The sequence below is a fragment of the Pelodiscus sinensis genome, chromosome 13, assembly GCF_049634645.1.
Source record: "Pelodiscus sinensis isolate JC-2024 chromosome 13, ASM4963464v1, whole genome shotgun sequence".
Classification (NCBI taxonomy): domain Eukaryota; kingdom Metazoa; phylum Chordata; order Testudines; family Trionychidae; genus Pelodiscus; species Pelodiscus sinensis.
Window position 1 is genome coordinate 33944627 of NC_134723.1, and position 22012 is coordinate 33966638.

The 22012-nt window shown below is 45.6% G+C and overlaps 1 protein-coding gene across 2 annotated transcripts in view; it reads left to right on the plus strand.

The window, feature by feature from the left end:
• TMEM255A (transmembrane protein 255A) overlaps positions 1 to 21768 on the plus strand; it is a 56994-nt gene extending 35226 nt beyond the window's left edge. Inside the window, exons 4-9 of one of the 2 annotated variants that reach the window (XM_075940993.1) lie at positions 463 to 552; positions 3444 to 3506; positions 4877 to 4965; positions 8005 to 8164; positions 12011 to 12154; positions 18782 to 21768. In XM_075940993.1, coding sequence (XP_075797108.1) covers positions 463 to 552; positions 3444 to 3506; positions 4877 to 4965; positions 8005 to 8164; positions 12011 to 12154; positions 18782 to 18940 — 705 coding nt within the window. In that variant the 3' untranslated portion in view covers positions 18941 to 21768. Of the gene's footprint in view, positions 1 to 462; positions 553 to 3443; positions 3507 to 4876; positions 4966 to 8001; positions 8165 to 12010; positions 12155 to 18781 lie in introns of both variants that reach the window. The other variant, XM_075940992.1, reaches the window with a different exon arrangement.
• The last annotated feature ends 244 nt before the right edge of the window (positions 21769 to 22012 follow it).

Below are 22012 nucleotides of genomic sequence, written 5' to 3' on the forward strand. Positions count from 1 at the left end.
GTCACAACCATATATACCAAAGGATACAATTAAAAAAATGAACAAATATGAAAAGGACAAATCACATTGCAGAACAGGAGGGGGATGCGGGGGGGGGGGGGGGGAAGGAAGGAAGGTAAGTGTCTGTGAATTGATGATATTACAGGTAGGGAGAGTGGGATGTTTGTGAGTTAATGGTATTAGAGGTGATAATTGGGGAAACTATCTTGGTAATGGGTGAGATAGTTCAAGTGTTTGTTGAGTCCTTTGTGGATTGTGATGCACTCACAAAAACTTTCTTTAGGGGCAAAGTGCCTTTGTTGTGCCTCCTATTTCTTGGTTTTTGGTGAGAACTGGAGCTAGGGTAGTGTTTGGACCATTGATCATTTCTTGATTAGGATAGATAGGCTTTATCTCCTTAAGTGTGAAGCAGGAATTGTTTTGTAGAAGCAGCTGATACTTTGTTTTGTTTTCCTTCCACAGCTGGTTGCATCCATTGTCTTCATCAGTTTTGGAGTCATTGCTGCATTCTGCTGTGCCATAGTTGATGGGGTCTTTGCTGCCAGACATATAGTAAGTATTTCCAAAGGAACATGCTAGGGATGTTAATGGTTAACTGGTTAACCGTTAGGGGCTGGAGCAGCCCCTGACCCACCACTGTAAAGGGCTGCTCCAGTGTTCCATCCCCGCAGGGTCCGCTGTGTGTGAGGGGCACTCCAGCCTGGCCAGAGCAGCCCTTGCACTCCAATTTCTCCCCTGCACTCTGTTTAATCTGTTAACCAGTTAAAGTTAACATTTAACCCATTAACCAATTAAACATGATTTTACATCCCTAGAACATGCATGCTGCTGTACCTACATTCTCTGGGTATGTCTATACTGCATTCCTCTTTCGAGAGAGGAATGCAAATGCAGACAAATGAAACTGCAAATGAAGCGTGGATTTGAATTTCCCATGCTTTATTTGCTTAATCGCGGCTGGCCGCTTTTTTTCTAAATACCCTATTTCAAGATAAAAACGCTGTTTAGACGCGGTTATTTCGAGAAAAAACCCTTCTTTCAAAATAAACCTGAAACCTCATTTTATAAGGAGGAAAGGTTATTTTGAAAGAAGGGTTTTTTCTTGAAATAACCGCGTCTAAACAGCGTTTTTTATCTCAAAATAGGGTATTTCGAAAAAGCGGCAGGCCGCGATTATGCAAATGAAGTGCAGGAAATTCAAATCCGTGTTTCATTTGTAATTTTGCTTGTCTGCATTTGCATTCCTCTCTCAAAAGAGGAATGCAGTGTAGACATACCCTCTGTGTTCCACCCCATAGTCTAGATGGAAGGCAGAATACTTTCTCAGAGGTAACTCATCAAAGCTTTCCTGTCTTCTCTGTACTGTGTTTCTGTAGCCATGGTTTCAGATACGATATTCCTCTTTGATTACTGTCCACAGTGTGCTCTTCATTTCCTCTGTAGAGTTCAGCAGCCACCCAACTTGAACAGCGGTTGTATTTCAGTGGTGGGTGCCCTGACATGTGTAGCTGGTAAAGCAAATCAACGAGAGAGGCTATGTAAGTGCCCTGACTGGTGTAGCAGCTGGATGGGTAGCAGTGAAATACAGTGGGATGAGTTTAAGGACCTGGAAATTTATGGAAGGAGACATACCACCAGACGCTGGTGATTTCACTGTTCTTGCCCCAAGGAGCTTACAATCGAAGTATATGAGAGGAGACAACAGATAGATACAGACAGAAAGCCAGACAGGGGAGTCTGTATGGTAGGCTTAGCATGCCAGCTGAGAGATGAGATGTATTGGTTATATTGGCACATGTGAGATATGAAGGCCGTACAGTCTTACTTGCAGCTGGGCCATATTTTAGAGTGACCCCCTTTAAGTGCCTCAAACTGCAACAAAGTACTTCAGCCCTCCACAATATAAAGTTGCCTGGCATCTCTTGGTTTGTCTGTCTGGCTCTGAGTAGGTTTCTTCTCCATCTCTGAGCTCTGGGATGCTGTGCAATATAAACTAGTGAGCTGTTTTTAACTCATGGTGGATTCTGGCCATGTGGGGACCTATAGACCTGATCTCAGCACTGCTCTTTAAGGATCACAGTAGCTGATTCTGCTTGTTGTACAAGGATGTGAGACTGAGATTCATCTTTGCCAGCCCCTCTCCCCTCCCCTCTCCCCCATGCTGGCATGTGATGGCGAGAGAAGATCAGTTGGAACAACAGAAGTTCCAGGTTCTGGTTTCTGCATCTCAATTAATGAACCTGATTGTGCCTTTTCAGCTTGTACCTGTCATATGTACCTCTGAACACATTATGCTCTTTCTGCTACCATTTCCCTACCCCAACACACTGGCTTTGGGCCAGATCTTTCAAAGAGATCAGCTTCCAACAACTCCCTAAATAAAGATATGTCTTTACTGTGCTTGTTTGGGTTCTTACCTGGGAATTGCTCTCCCTTCCCTCTCTCCCTCAACCCCCATCACCTGCATCCATATCCAAAGACCCCACTCCCTTGCATGTGGGCACTTTCTGCCCAACCTAGCTGGCTCATCCTGGGATCTAGGCTGAGCTGGAGTGAGGCTTTCACTCGGCTGATAACCCACCTGTTCTGCAACAAGGGTAAAGGATCCCTATGCTATTAGTCCTCCAGTGCCTTTACACAGCTCCCTTGGAGGCCCAGAATGATAAATTCTCCCCAATTCACATGAAAAGAATCAGAGCAGCTCAGATTACCGCAGCATAAAGAGCCATGGGACGTGGCCCCAGAAGTCCTAGTGACTCCCACAGAGAGGACGAGAACCTATTATTGCTGTCATTTACTCCCTTAGCTCAAGAGGCAGAGGTGTGTGTGGTGCGATTTAAAAGTTCAAACCCTGTGGATGAGTAAGGTGGGTGTCAATACGATGCCACGTGATGCATGAGGCTGAGTGCAGTCCTGAGAGAGGACAAAGTAAACAGTGTTCCCTGTAAGTTGAGCACTTGGGTGACTCACTCAGGGGAGAGTCAGGTGCTGCCCAGCTCATTAGCAGAGCACAGCAGCACTTGTTTCTACTGGTGGTACACATGCCTTGATGCAAATAACAAAATTTATTCTGCCCACAGATGGAAAAAATTAAAGAGAACATTGACAGTAACTCAAGTAGGGCTTTGCAGCATGTCTGCTCCCACCTGCGCTAGGCTAACTTGGGGACGTAGGCCTGGGCGTAGCTCGTTCGGGTTAACTCTGCAGTGAGGACATGCCCTCTGTGGGCAGATTTTCAAATAGCTCACCATGGGAGCTGCTGCATGCGGAGTGCTTCTGCAAACCTGGCCTCTTCAATCCGGTGCTGGTTGGGGCACGGTGCTCTTTTGAAAATCCATCCCAGTCCAGCCCTCTCCTCCCTGCTCAGGTAAATGACAGTGTGCCAGATTTGAACTGCCACTTGGCTTTGAATGTTATGCTAAACCCCTTCTTTCCTTCTGCAGGATCTTAGGCCACTATATGCAGGCCGATGCCAGTATTATTCCAAAAGTACAACTCCGCCCGAGGTGAGAGAAGATTTGGTGGCATTTTTTCACAGGGTTGTCAGAGGCGAGGAGGTGTATGCACAGCAGGCCAGACAGGGAAACAGACTCCTTAGGATGGATTCATTAGTTCCCTGCATGCACAGGGGAGTAAGACTTTGTGGGAGGGGGCAGCACTGGGGTCTTGGAGAGGGGGGAGCATGGGGCACCTGTGATCATGGGGGAGCACAGCAGTGGAGAAGGGAACACTAGCACACAGCAAGGGCATTGGGAGTGTGGCACAATGAACAGAGGGATGGGGACCAGAGAGGGCGAGCTTGGAGCCCTGTCTGGGATTGCCAACCTGACAGAAGATGAAGAACACACAGAGAGAATATGAGACATCCATGTGGGTAGCCTCTCCAGCCTTCAGTCCAGAGGGCAGTGCTGGTAATAAAGCAGCTCAACATTGCAACTATACCTGCATTTCCATGGCGGACATTGATGGGGGAAGTGAACGACAGCTTTGCCCAGCTGTAAGAGAAGCAGCTCCCCATCCCACATTAGGGAGACAGGGAAACTTATTCCCGAAAAAGGGGGAAGCCTCTATGATCTCATGGAGTGGGTGATACCTGAGCAACAAATCATGCATGGGACACTTTTGTCTGCTTTGCTTCCTCCGGGACTTTCCTTCCAAAGAGCTGAGCCACTTTCAGGAGCTGCAGTATAAAAATGATCCGCCTGGCAGCAAAATCTGTTTTGCTTCCCTGGCTCCTCCCCACCCCAACAACTGGAATATCCCCCCAGCACTTGCCTGGGGTTCAGGATGAGCAGCGGAGCCGTGATAGGGAGAAGGTCAAATCTCACTGGCCCCAGGAGGTCACATATCCAAAGCGAGCCAGGCAATAACTGGGATCAGATGGACACATGTTCCTGTATCTGTTTACATGGCAGAAACCATCCAGCAGTTGCCACCACCTCATGGTCTTGGCCTGGGAATCTTTTCCTGTTTGCACTATCCCATTGAGAAGTCCATGCCCAGAGGTCACTAACTGGAGATTAGGGGAAGGGGGAGAGGAAATAGCTCCTTCTGTCAGAGCTGTGCTACCCACACAAGTTGCACAACTGTAATTATACCGGTAACCCCCTAGTGTGGGTGGAGATATCCTAGTATGAATGTACTTATGCTAGTACAGCAATTTCTGTACAGGAAGGAGAATACCCTATGCTAGCATAAGGGACCTTTTTGCTTCCCCCGCACTGGGGGTTATACCAGTAGAATTACATCAGTAAAGGGCCACCCCGTCCGCTATACTGGTACAGAATCTGCATACAGGCCTGAGAGAAAACAGCAAAAGGCCATTGCTCATCTCTTCCTGGGTTCCTTGTATCCCCTTCCCTTTGTGTTCACACAGGGGATCTGTAATCCTCAGCGCCGGGGACCCTGCACACCTAAAATAAAAACCAACACCTGCTTCTGCTGTGACCTATACAACTGTGGAAAGTGAGTATATAACAAATAGCATTCAGCATCCATGTTAAGAGCAAGTATGGGATGCCTTGGTTTGCTCATGCTTAAAGAGGTTAGGGAATCCTACAGGATATGGTAGGGAGTATATATAGTATTTGTTAATTATAGCTACTATAGAGATCAATCTTGCATTATTACTTCAAGTAGTGATCCTACCATCTAAATTAAAGTTAGCTCAAGTAATGCTGCAAAATGTCAATCTAGTAGTTCAGTATGTTCAAGCAAGCTTAACTACTCATCTGCTCCCCTGCAGTATCTTTTCCGGTGATCTCAACATGCTACATAAATGTGAATGGGTTGAGCCTGGTGCCTCCCCTATGAGGATGGCAAGTATTACCCCCACTTTACAAAATGAGGAAATTGAAACACGAAGGCTGTGTCTAGACTGCATCCCTTTTCTGTAAAAGGGATGCAAATTAGACAGATCGCAATTGCAATTGAAGCGGGGATTTAAATCCCCCCCGCTTCATTTACATAAACATGGCTGCCGCTTTTTTCCGGCTCGGAGCTTTGCCGGAAAAAAGCGCCAGTCTAGATGGGGATCTTTCGGAAAATAAAGCCTTTTCTGAAAGATCCCTTATTCCTCTTAAAAAAAGAAATAAGGGATCTTTCGGAAAAGGCTTTATTTTCCGAAAGATCCGCGTCTAGACTGGCGCTTTTTTCCGGCAGAACTCCGAGCCGGAAAAAAGCGGCAGCCATGTTTATGTAAATGAAGCGGGGGGGGATTTAAATCCCCGCTTCATTTGCAATTGCAATCTGTCTAATTTGCATCCCTTTTACGGAAAAGGGATGTAGTCTAGACGCAGCCAAAGATTTAAGGGACCACAGTCAACTTGTAAACTATTCAGTTGGGTTTTTTAAATTTAAAACTCATTTCAGGCACTACACCTAACCCCCATTTTCTTTGCCAAATGTTGTGACTTCACTGGTTTTTAAAAATGTGCTTGTTTTCTCCACAGTGCTGTATGAAGCAATAGAAAACACAAAAACCAACAAACTGATTATACAGGGGCGGGGCAGAGGCGGGGAGGGGGGAGAGATGCAGGAAATGGTGAAACTGAGTATAGTCCAAGTTCTGTCAAATGCACAAAGTCAACAATAAAAAGAGAGAAGAGAGTTGTTTCTGTTCTCTTCCAGCTACTGCTACTGCAGTCTTAGGCATGCATAAAAACAATAGTGGAATATTTTTCAGACAGAATTATGTGTAAGTTGACCATGTGAAAATTTTCAGTAGTGGTCTCTGGTTTGGGTGCTGCTAGCTTTTGGTCCCCCAGCTTGAGATAGCCTTGGGGGGCTGATTTTCAGCAGGGCTGAGCTGCTGCAGGCCCCATTAATGTAAGATGGAGTTTTGAGTGCTCAGGGCCTCTAAAAATCGGTCTTCGGAGGGGTCTCAAATTGAACCCCTAAAATTAGAGGGCAGTTTGCAAACATTGCTCACACTGAGTTACCTCAGATGGTAAAGGAATTTGCAGTGGATCTTAGCATGAAACTCAGATCTTCAGTCTCCAAATCCTAAGATTTTATTACCAGATTGTTTTCACCAATATCTGAGACGAGTGAATAATAGATTTTGGGGTTCAGGATGGAACTGAAAATACATTTCTATTAAAACCCAAAACAAAATATTTTTTTGTCATCAAATCAACTCAAAAATATTTGGTTTCAAATCAATCAAATTGTTTTGGTTAATTGAATATTATTGGTTTAGTTTTTTTTACATCGTCCAATTGTTAATTTAGAAATGAATGTTTTGAAATCTCCGAAACTAAACATGTTGATTTAAAAAAAAAATATTGGCCAGGTTTGACCTGAATTCATGAATAGTTTCAGAGAACCAAAACATTTTTACATTTTTAATGAAAAATTGATTTGGAAAAAAGTATCAATTTTCCAAAGCTCTGCAGGGATTGGACTTTCCCATATAATTTGAATTTGTGTGTGACCATAAGAACCCTGAATGTAGTTTCCAAGTACTGAGACATGCATATTCTAGATGCTTACAGTGTCTGAAACAGTATTCTTTAGGATCCACTGGAGATCCATCTGATTTACTTCCTGGAGTGGCATTCAGAAAGAAGTGATTATGGGAGAACCTTACGTTTAAGACTCAAGGTTGCTGGGTTTGCAGTGGCACTCCTCCTGCCATATCCAAATAATGAAAATTTTTATTTGATATTTTACAGGGGAAGCGGGTGCGTAAATGCACAAGATGGGATGTGACCGATGAAATCTAAACCCAAGGTCCCGAGTGCTTAGGGTCACAATAAATATTCTTTATTTCTTGATGTAACTGTTGTGTAACATTGGTGGATGCTATCAGAGAACTGTCAGGACTTGAGCCAGAGGTGGTAGGAACAGCTGCTGTGCTACATTTCAGTAGGGGAATGGGGTGGTGTGTACGTAGTGGTTATCAGTCTGTACTGTACTGGAGAACATTTGGAATGAAAGGCTCTATGTAAATGCCAGATGAAATAGATATTGAATATCAGCCTTTTACCAAATTTCATTTAAGTGACTCCACAGTTCAGTTCCCAGCTCTGAGGCAGTGTAGACTTGGTTAAGCTATGTGTCCTCTGTGTCTATAAATGATCCACCTATCAAATGGCTATGGTTATGCATACTAACCTCTCAGGGAGGGGTGAGAAACTGTAAAGTATAGGAAGTGTTTTGAGATCATCTGGTTAATGGTGCTGTACAAGAACAGAGCATTACTTAATTATCTATTATTCTGGCATTAAGCAGCCCTGGGCTAACTGGGAGGACATGAGGTAGGAATGTTAGAGGAAGCTCCCAGGGGGTCAAGACATGTATTCAAGAGGAGTATCCTCCCCTGCTGTGATCATGTGGGGAGATGTCAAAATTTAGGTCCCAACGTGATGGGCCTACTCCAGGGTCCTCACCTGTAGAAACATGCACTTACATTAGGACCCCTGGTTCATTAAAGGAATACATTCTTTTATTGACGTGGGCTTTTTTGGATTTTTATACTGTGGTTTCTTTTCTAATCAGCAGAGTGGAAATTTCCGGTGGCTACTATGAATATATTGATGTCAGCAGCTGCCAGGATATTATTCACCTTTACCACTTGCTCTGGTCAGCGACAATTTTGAACATAGTTGGATTGTTTCTAGGGATTATCACAGCTGCCATCCTTGGAGGCTTTAAAGACATGGTAAGATGATGCAGACTTCTAGAGAAATGAAAAGGATGGGATGAGACAAGTTTAGACCTACACATTTTGAGTGTTCTCTTGAAAGAGCCTTAAAAAGCGCACTGGTGATGATATTACAGAATGTGCAGAGGGTGGTTGTTTAAATTCTCTTTACTATGTGTGAATAATTCACACCATGCACCATTGTGCTTGTGCTGAGAAGGTGGCGCTGAAAAAACTATAAGCAGAAAGTGAAACTGGCTAAGTTGGCAGATCTAATGATACTGTATAAGCAGAGGGAATTGCAAAAGGTTAATGAATAAGCACATGAAGAAATGTAAGATTAAATCAGTGCACCAGGACTCTCTGATCCTGGAACATCCGTGATCATGCTGGACCACAGATGTTGCCGGACCAGAGAATCCCACCCAGATTGTAAAGGTGCAACCTGTATATCCACCTTCGGGTACGTCTAGACTGGTGGGTTTTTCCAGGACACCGGAGGTATCCCGGAAAAACTCTGCCGCGTCCAGGGAATGCGTTTGCTCATCCGCTTTTTTTAGTGAAAGAGCAAATGGGCTCTTTCAGGAAGCCCTGTATACCTCGTTCTACGAGGAATAAGGCTTGGCTGAAAGAAGAGACTTTTTCCCCATTTGGCCCTGTCTAAATGGGGCCTTCATGTAAAATGGTTAGAGTTGATTTTTTGGGGGAAAGCAGCTAAGATAATTTGGGCCCTGAAAGAACATGAAAATACTGTTCTGACACTTGGTGGTATTGTGGTAGGCTTGAAAAGAGAGAGAGAGAGACACACACACACATGAATAGTCACAGAAGCAGATTCATGTACACTTGTCTCTTCTGTCCTTTGTGGCTCATTTGGAATAATTCTAAGTGAAAGGGATGTGACAGGTCTCTTCCTTCTGAGGTCTCTTCCAGCTCTATGATTCTATGACAGAGAGTTTGTTCCTCCAGATGATGTATTCCTCTTGCAGAATTAATAATGGGCTCTTTAGCCAATGCTCCTAATATCAGAAATACACATTTTTTGACCCTCTCTTCAAAATCCATCAAAATCTTCCCAAACAAAATATGAATATTGTCAAAATATGAGGTATATACTGAGGTCACTGGTTACGGTTTGCTTAAGTAGTATTGCCTTCTAAACTCAGTCCAAATCATTCTGACTATAAAGTATGCAAAGAGAGAAGTACAGAACCACCTCTAACAGAAGAGTTGTAATATCCAATGCATTTTAATGCACGGTTGCAAAGAGATCAGCTTACTAGAATAAACAATTTTAAAGACAATTTCCTTCTCCCATTTGTGAAGCCATTCTGAAAACCCACTTCATTTAAGTATTATTGTGGAACGCGCTTTGGACTGTTTGCTCTTAAAGGAAACACCTTTACTAGCGAAAGAATGAATTGACTTCAGAGCAGTCAGACAGAATTGCAAGTTGTTAATTCACCTGAACTGGGCTCTGAAATCAATTTCTCTTCCTTTAAATCACTTCTGCAGCTGTGCAGGTGTTAGTTATCTGTGAGTGTGGGCAGGGCCGTCCTTAGGATTTATGGTGCCCTACGCGAGATTATTAAACTGGTGCCCCTATAACTGACTTGCGCTTCCACCCCTAGTCCCTCCCCTTCCCAGAAACCCCAGCAGCCAATCCCTTCCCTGAGACTATGCTGCAGGCAGTGCATTCAGCTCTCTAGGACCCAGCCCTGCTGTTACATGCTCTACTGCTTCCTGTCATAGGCATGCGCAGCACATTTCATTAGGGTGTGCACCCAAAGAATTTTTTAAAATGTACTCTTTGACCCCCATTAGCCACACCCCTGACCCTCGTTAGCCATGCCTCTGGAGGCAACACTCTCAGGGCAAGATGGACACATGACCAAAGTAAAAGGTGTCATGTGACCCCCCCCCAGGACTTTTCCCACCATCCTCCTACCAATAGGGATTAGATTGGCCCCCACCAAACCCCCCTCATGCAACTATCCTGCAATTGCATTACCCCAATGTGTGTGACATTAACCTCGGGGGGGGGGGGCGGAGAGGCTGGGGGAAGTGTTCCATCTCAGGCTGTGTCTACATTGGTGCCATCTTGCGCAAAAGCAAGCGCTTTTGCGCCAAAACTTGCTGCCTGTCTACACTGGCCACAAGTTCTTGCGCAAGAACTCTGATGCTCCCGCTCAGGAATAAGCCCTCTTGCGCAACTGGTCTTGCACAAGAGGCCAGTGTAGACAGGCAACATGAATTTCTTACGCAAGAAAGCCCTATGGTTAAAATGGCCATCAGAGCTTTCTTGCGCAAGAGAGCGTCTACACTGGCATGGATGCTCTTGCGCAAAAGCACATCTCTTGTGCAAAGGCACATGCCAGTGTAGACTCTCTCTTCTGGAAGAGTTTTTGCACAAGAACTCTTCCGCAAAAGTGTTCTTGCGCAAAATCATGCCAGTGTAGACATTAAGAGTTTCCTCCCATGAGCAAAATGAATTTTGTGTTGTGCACCAGTACTGAGTTCATGTGGCTTGTTTGGATATGCCACTGTGGCACCCAAGTTATTAATAAATATCTTATAAACCTCTACCTTTTCCCTCTGCTGCCATGTCTCCTCCCCTTGCTCCATCAGCTCCCCTGGTGCCTGCTGCCCCCAAGCCTCCTCTGCTGTCCTGACTCCTGCCATTCTCACTGCCCTCAGCCTTCCTGAGACCTGCCCCCCTCCACCAACCCTTCTCTACCCCCTGTGCCCACTCCTCCAGTAGCCCCACTCTGATCACGTGAGCTACCCCTCCTCATCCCCTCTTCTAACACCTCCCTCTACACACTCGTTCTGCCTCTCTCCTCTGGTGCTGCTCCCTTCCCTGCAGGTGTCTGCTCTTCTGCTTCACCTCCAGAATCCCCTGGCACCTGCACCTTCCCTTAGCCCTGCACCCTCCTGGTGCCTCCCCCTTCCCTTACTGCCCCTGCCCCCTTTGCCCTGTTTTTCCCTGATGCCCCACCCTCCACCACTCTCTGCCCCGTTCCCCTCCTGCCTCTGTGCCCTCACACATGCCTTGCTCCATCCCCTCCTCCCTCTAGCCCCCAATGCCCTTCCCCTCTCCTCTCCTCTCCCAGCATCACCCTGTCCCTCTACCACTGACCTCTCCCCTCCTGCCCTTTTCCTCATTGTCTCTGCTTGCCCCCCCCCCCCGCATTAATCTCTCCTGCACCCCTACCCCTTGGTGCCTTGCCCTTTCTTCTCCTGACCTGCTCCCCTCTCATCAGCACAAGCCCCTTCCTCTCCCACCCCTCCCCTCCCCCTCACCTACCTTCCCGTTTGCAGGGCTGGAGTCTGCTGCAATCGGACCCCAGAAGTCCCCGCAGCCCGGGCTCCAGAGCACATGCCAGTGCCGGGCCGCTTGGCACTCGCAGCTCCGGCCCATCACAACATGGCAGGTCCTGCCCTAGCAAGGCTCTGCCCCCCTGCACCCCGCTTGCCTGCCGTGGCGCGACCTGGCTGTTTTTAAAAATGGCGCCGCAATGCTAAGCTGCGCGTGACCCTGCCCCTGGTGTAGCCCGGCTCCTCCCAACGCTGCTGCCCAGGCTGACAGCTTCCCTTCCCCAGCCGGGATCAGCTTGCTGGCCTCCTCGCCGGAGTCCCTCGGCCCGGTGGGGTCTTCTGGCGGGGCCGCCAGTGCCGGCAGTGCCCCTACTGGCTCCGGTGCAGAGCGCACACGTATGCTTCCCCAGGCTGGCAGAGTGGTGCCCCAGAAAGTGTGGTGCCCTACGCAACTGCGTACTCCGCATATGCCTAAGGACGGCCCTGAGTGTGGGGCAGGTGCAAGTTAACCTTTGTGTCACCCCGTGTGTGTTTTTGTCTCCACAGACTCCCTCCCTTCCTACACTGAACTGTACAGTTGAAAATGCGCATCCCTCAGTATCCTACTACTCGAGGCCACAGGTGACTTCTTACAACACTTATTACCACAGCACACCTCATCTGCCGCCATACTCAGCGTATGACTTCCAGGTATGGCACAACAGACAGTGGCATTAAATAGATAAGAATACCTTAGCCTGGGGACCATGAAGGTGTGCCTTCCCCAGAGATCTACCTACGGCGATCCCGCCTCCTTACATAGGGCACTAGACCTCCTCTGCAAGCCCACAGCTTGTCCTTAGGCTCTGTATTGAAGTTACACTAGGAGCATGTCCAGACTGGAGTCATAGGGTGTGACTGCCACTTGCGTAGCCATCCCCGCACTAGCTATCATCTGGCCCGAGTCATTACTCCAGGTTCCAGGCTGCCCCTCACTCACTACTGCAACTTGCACCCGAGTTATCTCTGATGTGTCTGTGTGAGCTGCAGCCATCCTCAGTGATTACAGTGTAGACATACCGAGCCTCCACCTCCAGGGCAATGGAACAAATTGTGCCTCCTTCAACCCTGCTGTGACCCATGGACCACTTGATGCCAGAGGGCACAGGTGCATCCAGAGGTACAGGGATTCCCTGAGATCCTCTAGTCCATAGGTTCCCAAACTGGAGGGGGCATGAAGAAATTCCAGGGGGGCACGAGACAGACTAAAACAGTGGTTCCCAAACTTTTCGACATCACGCCACGCCCCCTTTTTGAAAAACCCTCACTCCTCCCCCCCCCATCAAGTTTTGCTGCCCCGGTCAGTTCCTTTTTTTTTTCCTCAACAAGTTTTGCTGCTATTTGGGGGGGGGGGGGGGGGGGAGTGAGAGTTTTTCAAAAAGGGGGTGTGATGTTGAAAAGTTTGGGAACCACTGTTCTAGTCTGTCAGTGAATACCACAGAAGGTCTCTAGTGAAAGTCTGCCACGCAAATCATCATAATCATTGCAAGATGCAGGCACAGAAAAGATGTAAAGACTTTTAAAAATATACTTAAAATTATGTTAGTTGGGTTGGTGTGTTAAGGCAGGTCACCAGAAGTGGTCCCAGTCTGCCTGTCAGGCAGAGAGGAACAGACACTTATCTCAGGCTGTGGTCATGTTTACATTGAGAATAGCACCCTTCACATCTGAACAACATGCTAAGCATCGGTTTGTGAGGGCAGGAGATCTGGGGGCAGGGGAGCACATGAAGTCTTCTTGCCTCCACAAGAGCACACGGCGGCAAGAGAGACATGCCGGCTGTTTTAAAACTGCCTGCGTGTGGCTCTAGCTGCCGCATGCTTCCCTGCCCCCAGGTCCTGATTGGCCTGGGGGCAGGAAGCGTGCATGAGGTCTCTTTCCACTAGGCACCTGTTTTAAAACAGCTGGGTTTCTCTAGAGAGTGGGGGAGGGAGGGAGAAGACTTCTCACGCTCCCCCTTCCCAAGCCAATCTCCTGGCCCCACCCCTTCCACCCAAGGCTCCCTTTTAAAAATTATTGCCCACCCCGATCTAGCCTCTGAGTCTGTTTTTTTTATGAAACCATTTGTTTCTAATATTCTTATTTGCCATCACTTGAATGTCTATTAATGATAAACTTATTCCTGTTTTCACTATGTATCTCTGTGCTATGTGTTAAGAGGTGTGCTTCCTAAATCAGCTGTTGTGACATGGTACACACTGGTCTTTTGGGAGTAGCGAACTTGATTGTTCTGCGCGTGGAACAGGGATTAGACATGCCAGAGGGATGCTCGGAAGACTTGGGGGTTCATGTGTGCCTATTGCTAACCTGTGCAAAGAGCACAAGGCCTGTGGGGACCTGGAAGGCTATGTTATTGCTGCCTGAGGCTGGTGGTATCAGAGAGCTGATCTGCAGGCACAGACAAGACTTCCTCATGCTAAGGGGCAGGTGGTGGTGAGGAGCCTCCCAACCCTGGATTCCCTGGGGAAGGGGCACACGTCCCTCATAATGGGTTGTTTTAGATCTTCATAACACAGTCCTACTTCCCCTTTTCTTATACACACTGATGAGCAGGAAAATGGTCCTCTACTTCCCTTCCCCATGACCGGAGTATCCTCTTGGAGATGTGCCAAGATTCTGAACATTCCTGCTGTGGTGTTTAACAAGTATCCTTATTTATGATTAGCATTTTGGTGGCTTTTTGGGGTAATTTAAGAAAGGAGGAGTCAATGTACATTTCACACCTTCCCTTGTCCTCAGTCTTCTCTGTTTACCACTAGCCCTCCAGGTTCTGTCCTGGTAACGCTGACGTCAGGAAGGTTCTAAAGCAGGGAGTATTCTTAGGCTCGGGATTTTTAGGACTTGTCCTATACACTGTTTCTGTACCAATTTCATTAGATCCGTGCAACCCCCCAGATTGTGGACTTACACTGCTGTGAAAGGACTACTTCAGCATAGCTTATTCCTATGCATTTACCAAACTGAATCATACTGACAAGCACCTTTCTAAGGTGCTGTACTTATGCACGCTCTTATTTCTAAACTGGTACAGTTAAATGGTCACAAAACCTGTGTTTGGACCAAAGGTAGCATTTTCAAAAACACTGGAGTCCCATCTTCAGAAGTAGACACCAAGACTTGAGCTCCTAAACCCCTAAGGGCCTTGAAAATAGTTCCCTCAGACTATCTACATGTTTTGTTAGTCTATAAAGTGCTACTAGACCATTTGTTGTTTTCTTCTGTGGAGTCACTCTATTACTTTGATAAGAGGACACAGAAGCACCTGGAATAGAGCCCAGATCTCCTGACTTTGTCTCCTTCCCTATCCTCTGACAAACTCTCTCCAGCTTTGTGCATGTGTTATCAGAGTGACGGAGTCTTTGTTCGTTTTTAGGCGCACAGGTTGGGCTGAGATTGTTTCAGGCCAGGTGTAAGCCTAGACCGGCTTCCTGTTGTCCATGACATTCCAACCACTTGAACAGAGGCATCTCCAATGACAGTGGCAGCAGACCCTTACTTCTCTCATCCCATTTTAACAGTTTCCCGCCTGCCAGATATCGTAGGGTTGCCAGGTGTCCGGTATTCTACCAGACAGTCCGGTATTTGCGCTCTTTGTACGGTAAAAAAAAATCAGAGAATACAGGACATGTGCAATGGCCGCTATTCTCTGATTTTTCCGGCTGTGCACCAGACGGAAACCTGGCGTGGGCGGGGGGGAGCGGCTGGAGGGGCGGAGCCATGATCAGTGCTAGGAGCCTGTGATTGTGCGAAGCCTGGCGGGAGCGGGGGAAGTGGCTGGGACGTTAGCCTGCATTGGGGTGGTTGGTTTCTTTTTTTTTTGCTTGACCAAAATACCACGTGTCTGGTATTTTTTGGGGGATGATCTGGCAACCCTATATATCAGCCTCTGCATAAAAATAGCACCCCTCACTCTGTGCTAGTCATTCATGTTGTGTATTAGAAAGCGGGGAGCAGGGAACGATCAGCTGGGAAAGTCTCATCCCTGCTGTGTTTTGACTTCTGTAGGTAGCAGGCCAAGTGCGGTGCTGAGAAGCAAATGCAAATGAGTAGGTTGTTTCATCCCAGTAGTGGCTCGTTCCACTTTTTGTTCCTTTTAGAAAGGGAGGTTTCAAGTGCAGCCCTTTCAATGGCCTGTTTCATTAATAAAATCTGACTGCTGGCAGGAACCAAAATAAGCCAGGCCCACTCTACAGCTGCAACAAAGCCAGCTCTCCTCAAAAGCTCATGGCTGTTGCTAGGCAGCAACACACGGGTGCTCCGTAATGTTTGAAACCCAAGGTTGTGTTCTCTAGAAAGTACAACCGCAACACCTGCCACAGCAAAGCCCCCCTATGTTTCAAACCTTAGCATTTTGAGGGGTTCAGATGGCTGAAACCTGGCAGGGAGCAGAGGCTTAGCCCTAATTGGGAGGTGAGAAAAGCTGTTTTGCATTTTAAAAGCAAATAAAAAACCAAAGTCGTTGGTTTCTAAGACTTTTTTATGGATGCCACAATCTGCTCCACAGGTATCCAAGCCTGCTTTTACCTGGTGGCACAATATTTGCTCAGTAAGCTGTAATAGATCTGTGATGGGGAAAATCATGTGTATATATGACCTCCAGAATATAATTTTAAGAAACTTAAAGCAATTTTCACAGTCTTCTCAGGTTATATCCCAACTTCATAGCCTATTTCTGCTTACACCTTAATCCTCCAGAGCTATAAACGCTCTTTTCTGACACACAATCAGAACACTTGCTCTCATTGTATTTACCTTTTCAGCACAATGCAAAGATTTTATCCTCACCGTAAATCGCCCTATGCTCTCAGGCAAGGTATCAACTAACCTCACCAGTATATTAGGTGCTTTCCAGGCTATATTTGTGGTATAAAAAACAAACAAAAGTGTCCAAGTGGTAATTTGTAATATCTTTGCATGTAATATAATTGTATGATACTTTGTTAATGTGTAATTTATCCCTAATCCTTCACAGCCTCACAATTCTTCACAACCAGTATCAAAAGGGATTCTATTGAATAGCCTGGAAGTATGCAAATTTTGTGTAACAAATCTGATTTTACAAAATTGAAGTGCCCCCCCTTTCATTAATGTAAAAGCCAAACAAACATACAGAAAGATTTGATTCTCAGGCAGTGGCTGCAATCTAAATTTTACAGAAGTGGTCTAATGTATGAAAAACAAAGGATGAAACTGATTAGTCTGCATTAAGTGTACAAGTTCAGTGAAATGGGTTAAGTCCATGGTCACCAACCATGTCGATTGTGGGGGCACATCCAGTCGATCTCAAGGTGTTCCCATCCCTTCCCCTTGCTCCTCCCACCCCTAACGAGGAGCCCACACCGGCACTCTCCTCCTGCAAAAATGGAGCTAGCTCTGGCTTCCTGCAGCATACAGCGAAGTCCCATGGCTGCGTGCCAGATCCAGCTCCTCAGGAAGTATGTGCGCTGCTCTTCCCCTCCCTACAACAGCGGGCATGCTTCCTGATAAGCTGGATCTAGCGCACAGCCACAGGACTTTCCTCCACCCCCACCCCCACCCCATGCTGCAGGAAAGAAGGAAGACAGCAAGGGAAAGGAAGGGAAGACAAGAAAGTGCACACTCCTTCCTTGCCCACAACAGTGCACGCGCTTTCTTGTCTTCCCTTCCTTCCCTGTGCTCTAGGGAGATGGGGGGCAGTTTAAGATGGCAATGCAGGATCTGGAGCAGCTGGATTTTTTTAAGGAGCCACACATGCACTTCTTCCAGTGCTACCCCACAGATCCTGCCCCAGAGATCCTTGTCCCTGGAGACCCCCAGGTACCAGCCAAGCTGTCCCTGCCGCCTCTCCCCTGGCCAAACCTCCACCAGCACTCTGCTCCTACCCAGACCCTCACCAGCACCTTGCTCCTGCCTTCTGGCCAGACACCCACCAGCACCCTGCTCCTGCCCCCTCCCTCCTGGCCAGACACCTATCCCCAGCTTGCTCCTGTACCCTACTTTCCATGCAGATTCTGCAACCGTGTCCCACTCATTGGCAGCCCTTTCCTGCACACGGGATCCCTCATTTTTGGCCCCACCTCAGAGTGTAGAGGGGCCCATAAAATCCACTAACCCTGGAACCTCAGAAGGGTTAATCTGGCCTGAGGCCTTGAACCTTAGTCCTACCTACCCTTCCCCCCCACACCAGGGGAGTGAGATGTCTCAGTTGGAGCCACATCAGTGAAGCTTGGGGGGTTGGAGGGGTTGTTTTTTTTGCATCTCCTTTGTGTGGTCCCTGACCCAAAATAGGTTCCCCGACTCTCCCATAAATAAAGACAATGGTGAAACCTTTTGTGTTGGACATAATATTTTATTTAAAAATGAAACCTGGCCAACAAGCCCCCAATTGGCCGCAGCATCATAACATTCCTGCACCCCCTACAAACCCCAACCTTAAGCCTATCATACACCGGAACCCCCTGTCCTGATCCCCTCACATCCCCGAACTCCTGCACCCAATACATCCTCAATCTTGGTCCACAACACACCTGCACCACCCACACACCGCAAACCTGTGCTCTGAGCCCTTCATACTCCCAACTCCCCCTGCCCTGAGCCCCTTATGTACCATAACCCAAACTCCTGCACCCCCACATCCACAACCTGCGGCTTGTTCAGCATCCCAACCGTCCACCTGACTCCAAAACTTTCCAGCCTGGAGCCCCCTCCCTGAGCCAGCATCCTCCTCTCCACCTCCTCCTGCACCCAAATTCCCTCTTAGAGCTTGCACTTTCACCCCTTCTCTCATTCCCACCCCAGAGTCCACACCTTCTTTCTCAGCCTAGTGAGAGTGAGTAAGGGCTGGAGATAGCAAGTGATGGAGATGAGGGGAACAGAGAGGGCAGGGCCTCAAGGAAGAGGTGGGGTTTGGGGAAGATCTTGGCTTGCCCTGACATTTAAAAAGTCATCTTGGGCGTAAAAAGGTTGGAGACAACTGTGTTAAGTAAGCAGCAGAAATGATGAATGGGAAATCAAATTTAACTCTTAAGTTTAAACAACCTTAAGCTCTTATCTTGCAAATAGTTACTCAGTTGCTTAACTTGATTTCAGTGGAGCTTTTCATTTGAATAAAGTTAAACGTGTAATAAGTGGTTGTAGGATCAAGGTGTAAAATATTAGCAACATCATACTGTTTGGTAAAAACTTTTTTTTTTAACTGATCACTGTGCCTTTCAGTGTATGAAATTAAGAAATGCTTATTTACCTTGTATTCTTTTCAAGTTTGATATTGACAAAAGTATTTGTCTCTCTTTTTCGCAGCATTCCAGTGTGTTTCCAGCTTCCACTCCTTCTGGACTTTCAGATGATCCCCAGTCAATGTCACCATCTCCAAGCTACATGTGGTCCTCCAATGCTCCTCCTCGTTATTCCCCACCATATTTTCCTCCTTTTGAAAAGCCACCACCTTATACACCCTAAAGAAAAAATGTGCTGTTGAAATATTTGTGAACATTTTGTATTTATATTTTACTGGGGTGGGAGAGAGAGAACATTACAGAAGACAATATAAAATACTGAGTTCTGTTCATTCTTGCAAGACTTATTTTACAGGTTTAACAAGCGTGTATAGAGCAAGGATTATTGCATTGGTGCTTATTAGTATCAGTGAATAGCAGGTGACCTAAATTCAAGCCTGTTTTACAATACAATTCACAGTAGTCCTTGATTTTTAAAGAGGTGCTACCTGGTCAGACTATTGATCGTAGTCTGCCATGCTTCAGCTTGAGCCAAGCAGTAACCTGGATACATATGGAGTGGAGATGGCCAGAATTGCTCTACAGATGAGGATGCTTGCAAATCATCTTTGATGTTAATTTTGTTTGGCCTTTCACTTCCTACAGTCAGAATATCACTGGGCTACAGAATGTAGTTAATATTTTTCATTGATTACAGTCTACATCCTTATCAAAGGAAAATCCAAAGAAGAGCATGAGTTTCTTAAATCATAATACAAACCTATGGGAGATGATGCCCTGTAGTAATCCTATAACTGGAGTAGAGCCTACTGAGGGAGAACTGCATGAGCCAGGTTGGCTTTTTTCCAGATACTTCATAAGGTAGGAGGTGTAACATTGAACAGAGTATTGCTAGTTCCGGTATGTATAAATGATATACAAATCACTGTTTGAATGGTGGTGTATTTACAATCCAGTTGCTAATACCTCCTAAATAGAAAGATTCATTTTTTTCCCATTCTGCAAAGAAAAGGCATCTGATGCTGTCTGTCCAGAAATCACTGAATCACACTTCAGCAAAACCATGTGTTTTCCTTGGGAATTTTTGTTAAGACTGTTTTGAATCAGCACTCTGTATAGGAACTTTTTTTAGTGGCTGTATTACAGACTGCATGTAATGAATTTCCATTATTTGTTCTGAAGATGTAAGTCTTTTGTGGATAAAATTCAACACAATGTAAACAATAGATTAGGACAAAGAATGTGCTGTTATTGTTGTGAGTTCTTTTAATCTTCAAATGATAATTGTGCTGATCTAGATTTCATGCAGCTTTTGCATGCATCTTGCATAACAAAAAAGTTCAATCTTATTAAGTGGCACAATGCGCCTTTAAAGTCTGGTTGTTGCTCAAGAAGTGATTTCGTTTGGCAACTTCCGGTTGAGAACTGCTCACTGAGTATTCCATCTCATGTCTGTTTAGTTTGGAGATAAAAATAAAGTATCTGCTTTTTACTTGTTATATTTGAAAGGCTGGATTCTATTTCAACTCCTGCACCTGAAGAAGTGTAAACTGTCAAGCAGCACATATTTAGAGCTGTGCCACCTCAATCCAGACAAAATGTAATGGTGAGCAAAATTCAGCTTTGTAGAGTTTAATGCTGTTAAGTGAGCCACAACAAATGCAGTTGGGACTTCAGACTGCAGCATCTTTCTGTGTGCAACCCAAGCAAAGGTGAGGTGGTGTCACAAAGGAAGCTACCTGTTGAACCCATGATGCCACTTTCAGAGAACAACCACGCTTTAACATGCTGCTTTTAATCCTATACATTTGCAAAGCATTTAGACAGTTTTTAAAACTCAGCAGTTCCCTATCAGGTACAAGTCTATCTAGTCTCAAATTAAAGAGAGATTAAATTGTTCATCCAGAAGCAAACGTTGAACTTCTCTCTGATAGTGAAAATGGAGGGAGGAGAAATACATGGAAGATGCTCACTGAATTTAAAGCAGTAGTTTGTGCAGAAATATATTCCAACAAGTAGACTTCCTTCCCCTCATTATGTACAGTTTAAAATACAGCTCTCATAAGATTAGGCACCAGAAATAAATTAGCACACTAGTACTCCTTCTGTTCTAAATTAGCCTTACAGCTGCTCAATTCAATCCCATCTTAAAAAGAGACTTTGCATGCAATTAAAAAAGTGACAGTACCTGTGGGAAATATATTGCATAAATGTTCTTCTCTCCTCACCTGGGAAACAGAGTATGTCAGTTGTGCCTATCCCTATTAAATAGGGCTATAGGGAATAGGCTGCAAGTCAGAATGAAGGCCTATTGCACAGTCACGGGGGGGGACAAAAAAATTCCTCGGTGCCAGAAAAAGGATCTTTGAAAGCAAGTGTACTGTTGGTACTTTTGGCCTGACAGAAGCAGAAAAACTTTGTCAAAACCCTTTTCCAAACCTTTGAGCTTTAAATAAATTGTTATATGCTGGTATATTTAAGCAAAAGCTGCATTGCTGCTTTAAATTCATTATAAAAGGAAAACTCAAAATTAACATTAAAGCATCATTGGGATTTTCTGTTTCATCACCTGTTTTCCTTCTGCTTCAACAACAATATAAGCATTTAACATAAATGCACTCTTATGCACTGTATCCATTATGTCTTATGAGAATGTAAAATTACATGACTCCTGTGTACCTTTTATTACTTCACAAAAGTAAAATAAAACAGAGAATTTTGTAAATGTTTACAAAGTTGCAGTTTACATTTTAGCAGTCTTTTCCGAGTATTAGTTTTGCAACCATTACACTGAAATTCACAACTAAGAACTACAGAAAAAGCCAACCAAGACAGTATTTGTTATTTTACAACCCAGAACTGCCAATCTTACTGGGCATGGTGCTTATTACCCTAAGTAGTCCCAGTTAAGTCATTTGGCCCTTATTTTGTAAATTATGTGTTCAAAGAACAAAGGTATCCTATGCATTTTCTAGTTGTAACTACAATTCTGTGAAAAACTTAAAATACAAGAAATAGTCTGGTAGCACTTTAAAGACTAATAAAATATGTAGATGGTATCATGAGTTTTCGTGGGCACAGCCCACTTCTTCAGATGACAGAAGTGCCCACGAAAGCTCATGATACCATCTACATATTTTATTAGTCTTTAAAGTGCTACCAGACTATGTGTTGTATTTTAAGTTTTTCCTGTTACAGACTAATTCATCTACCCCTCTGAAGCTACAATTCTGTGGTTCTTATTCACAGGAGTAGTGCCATTGATTTCAGGGGGGTTATTCTCATAACTTCAACC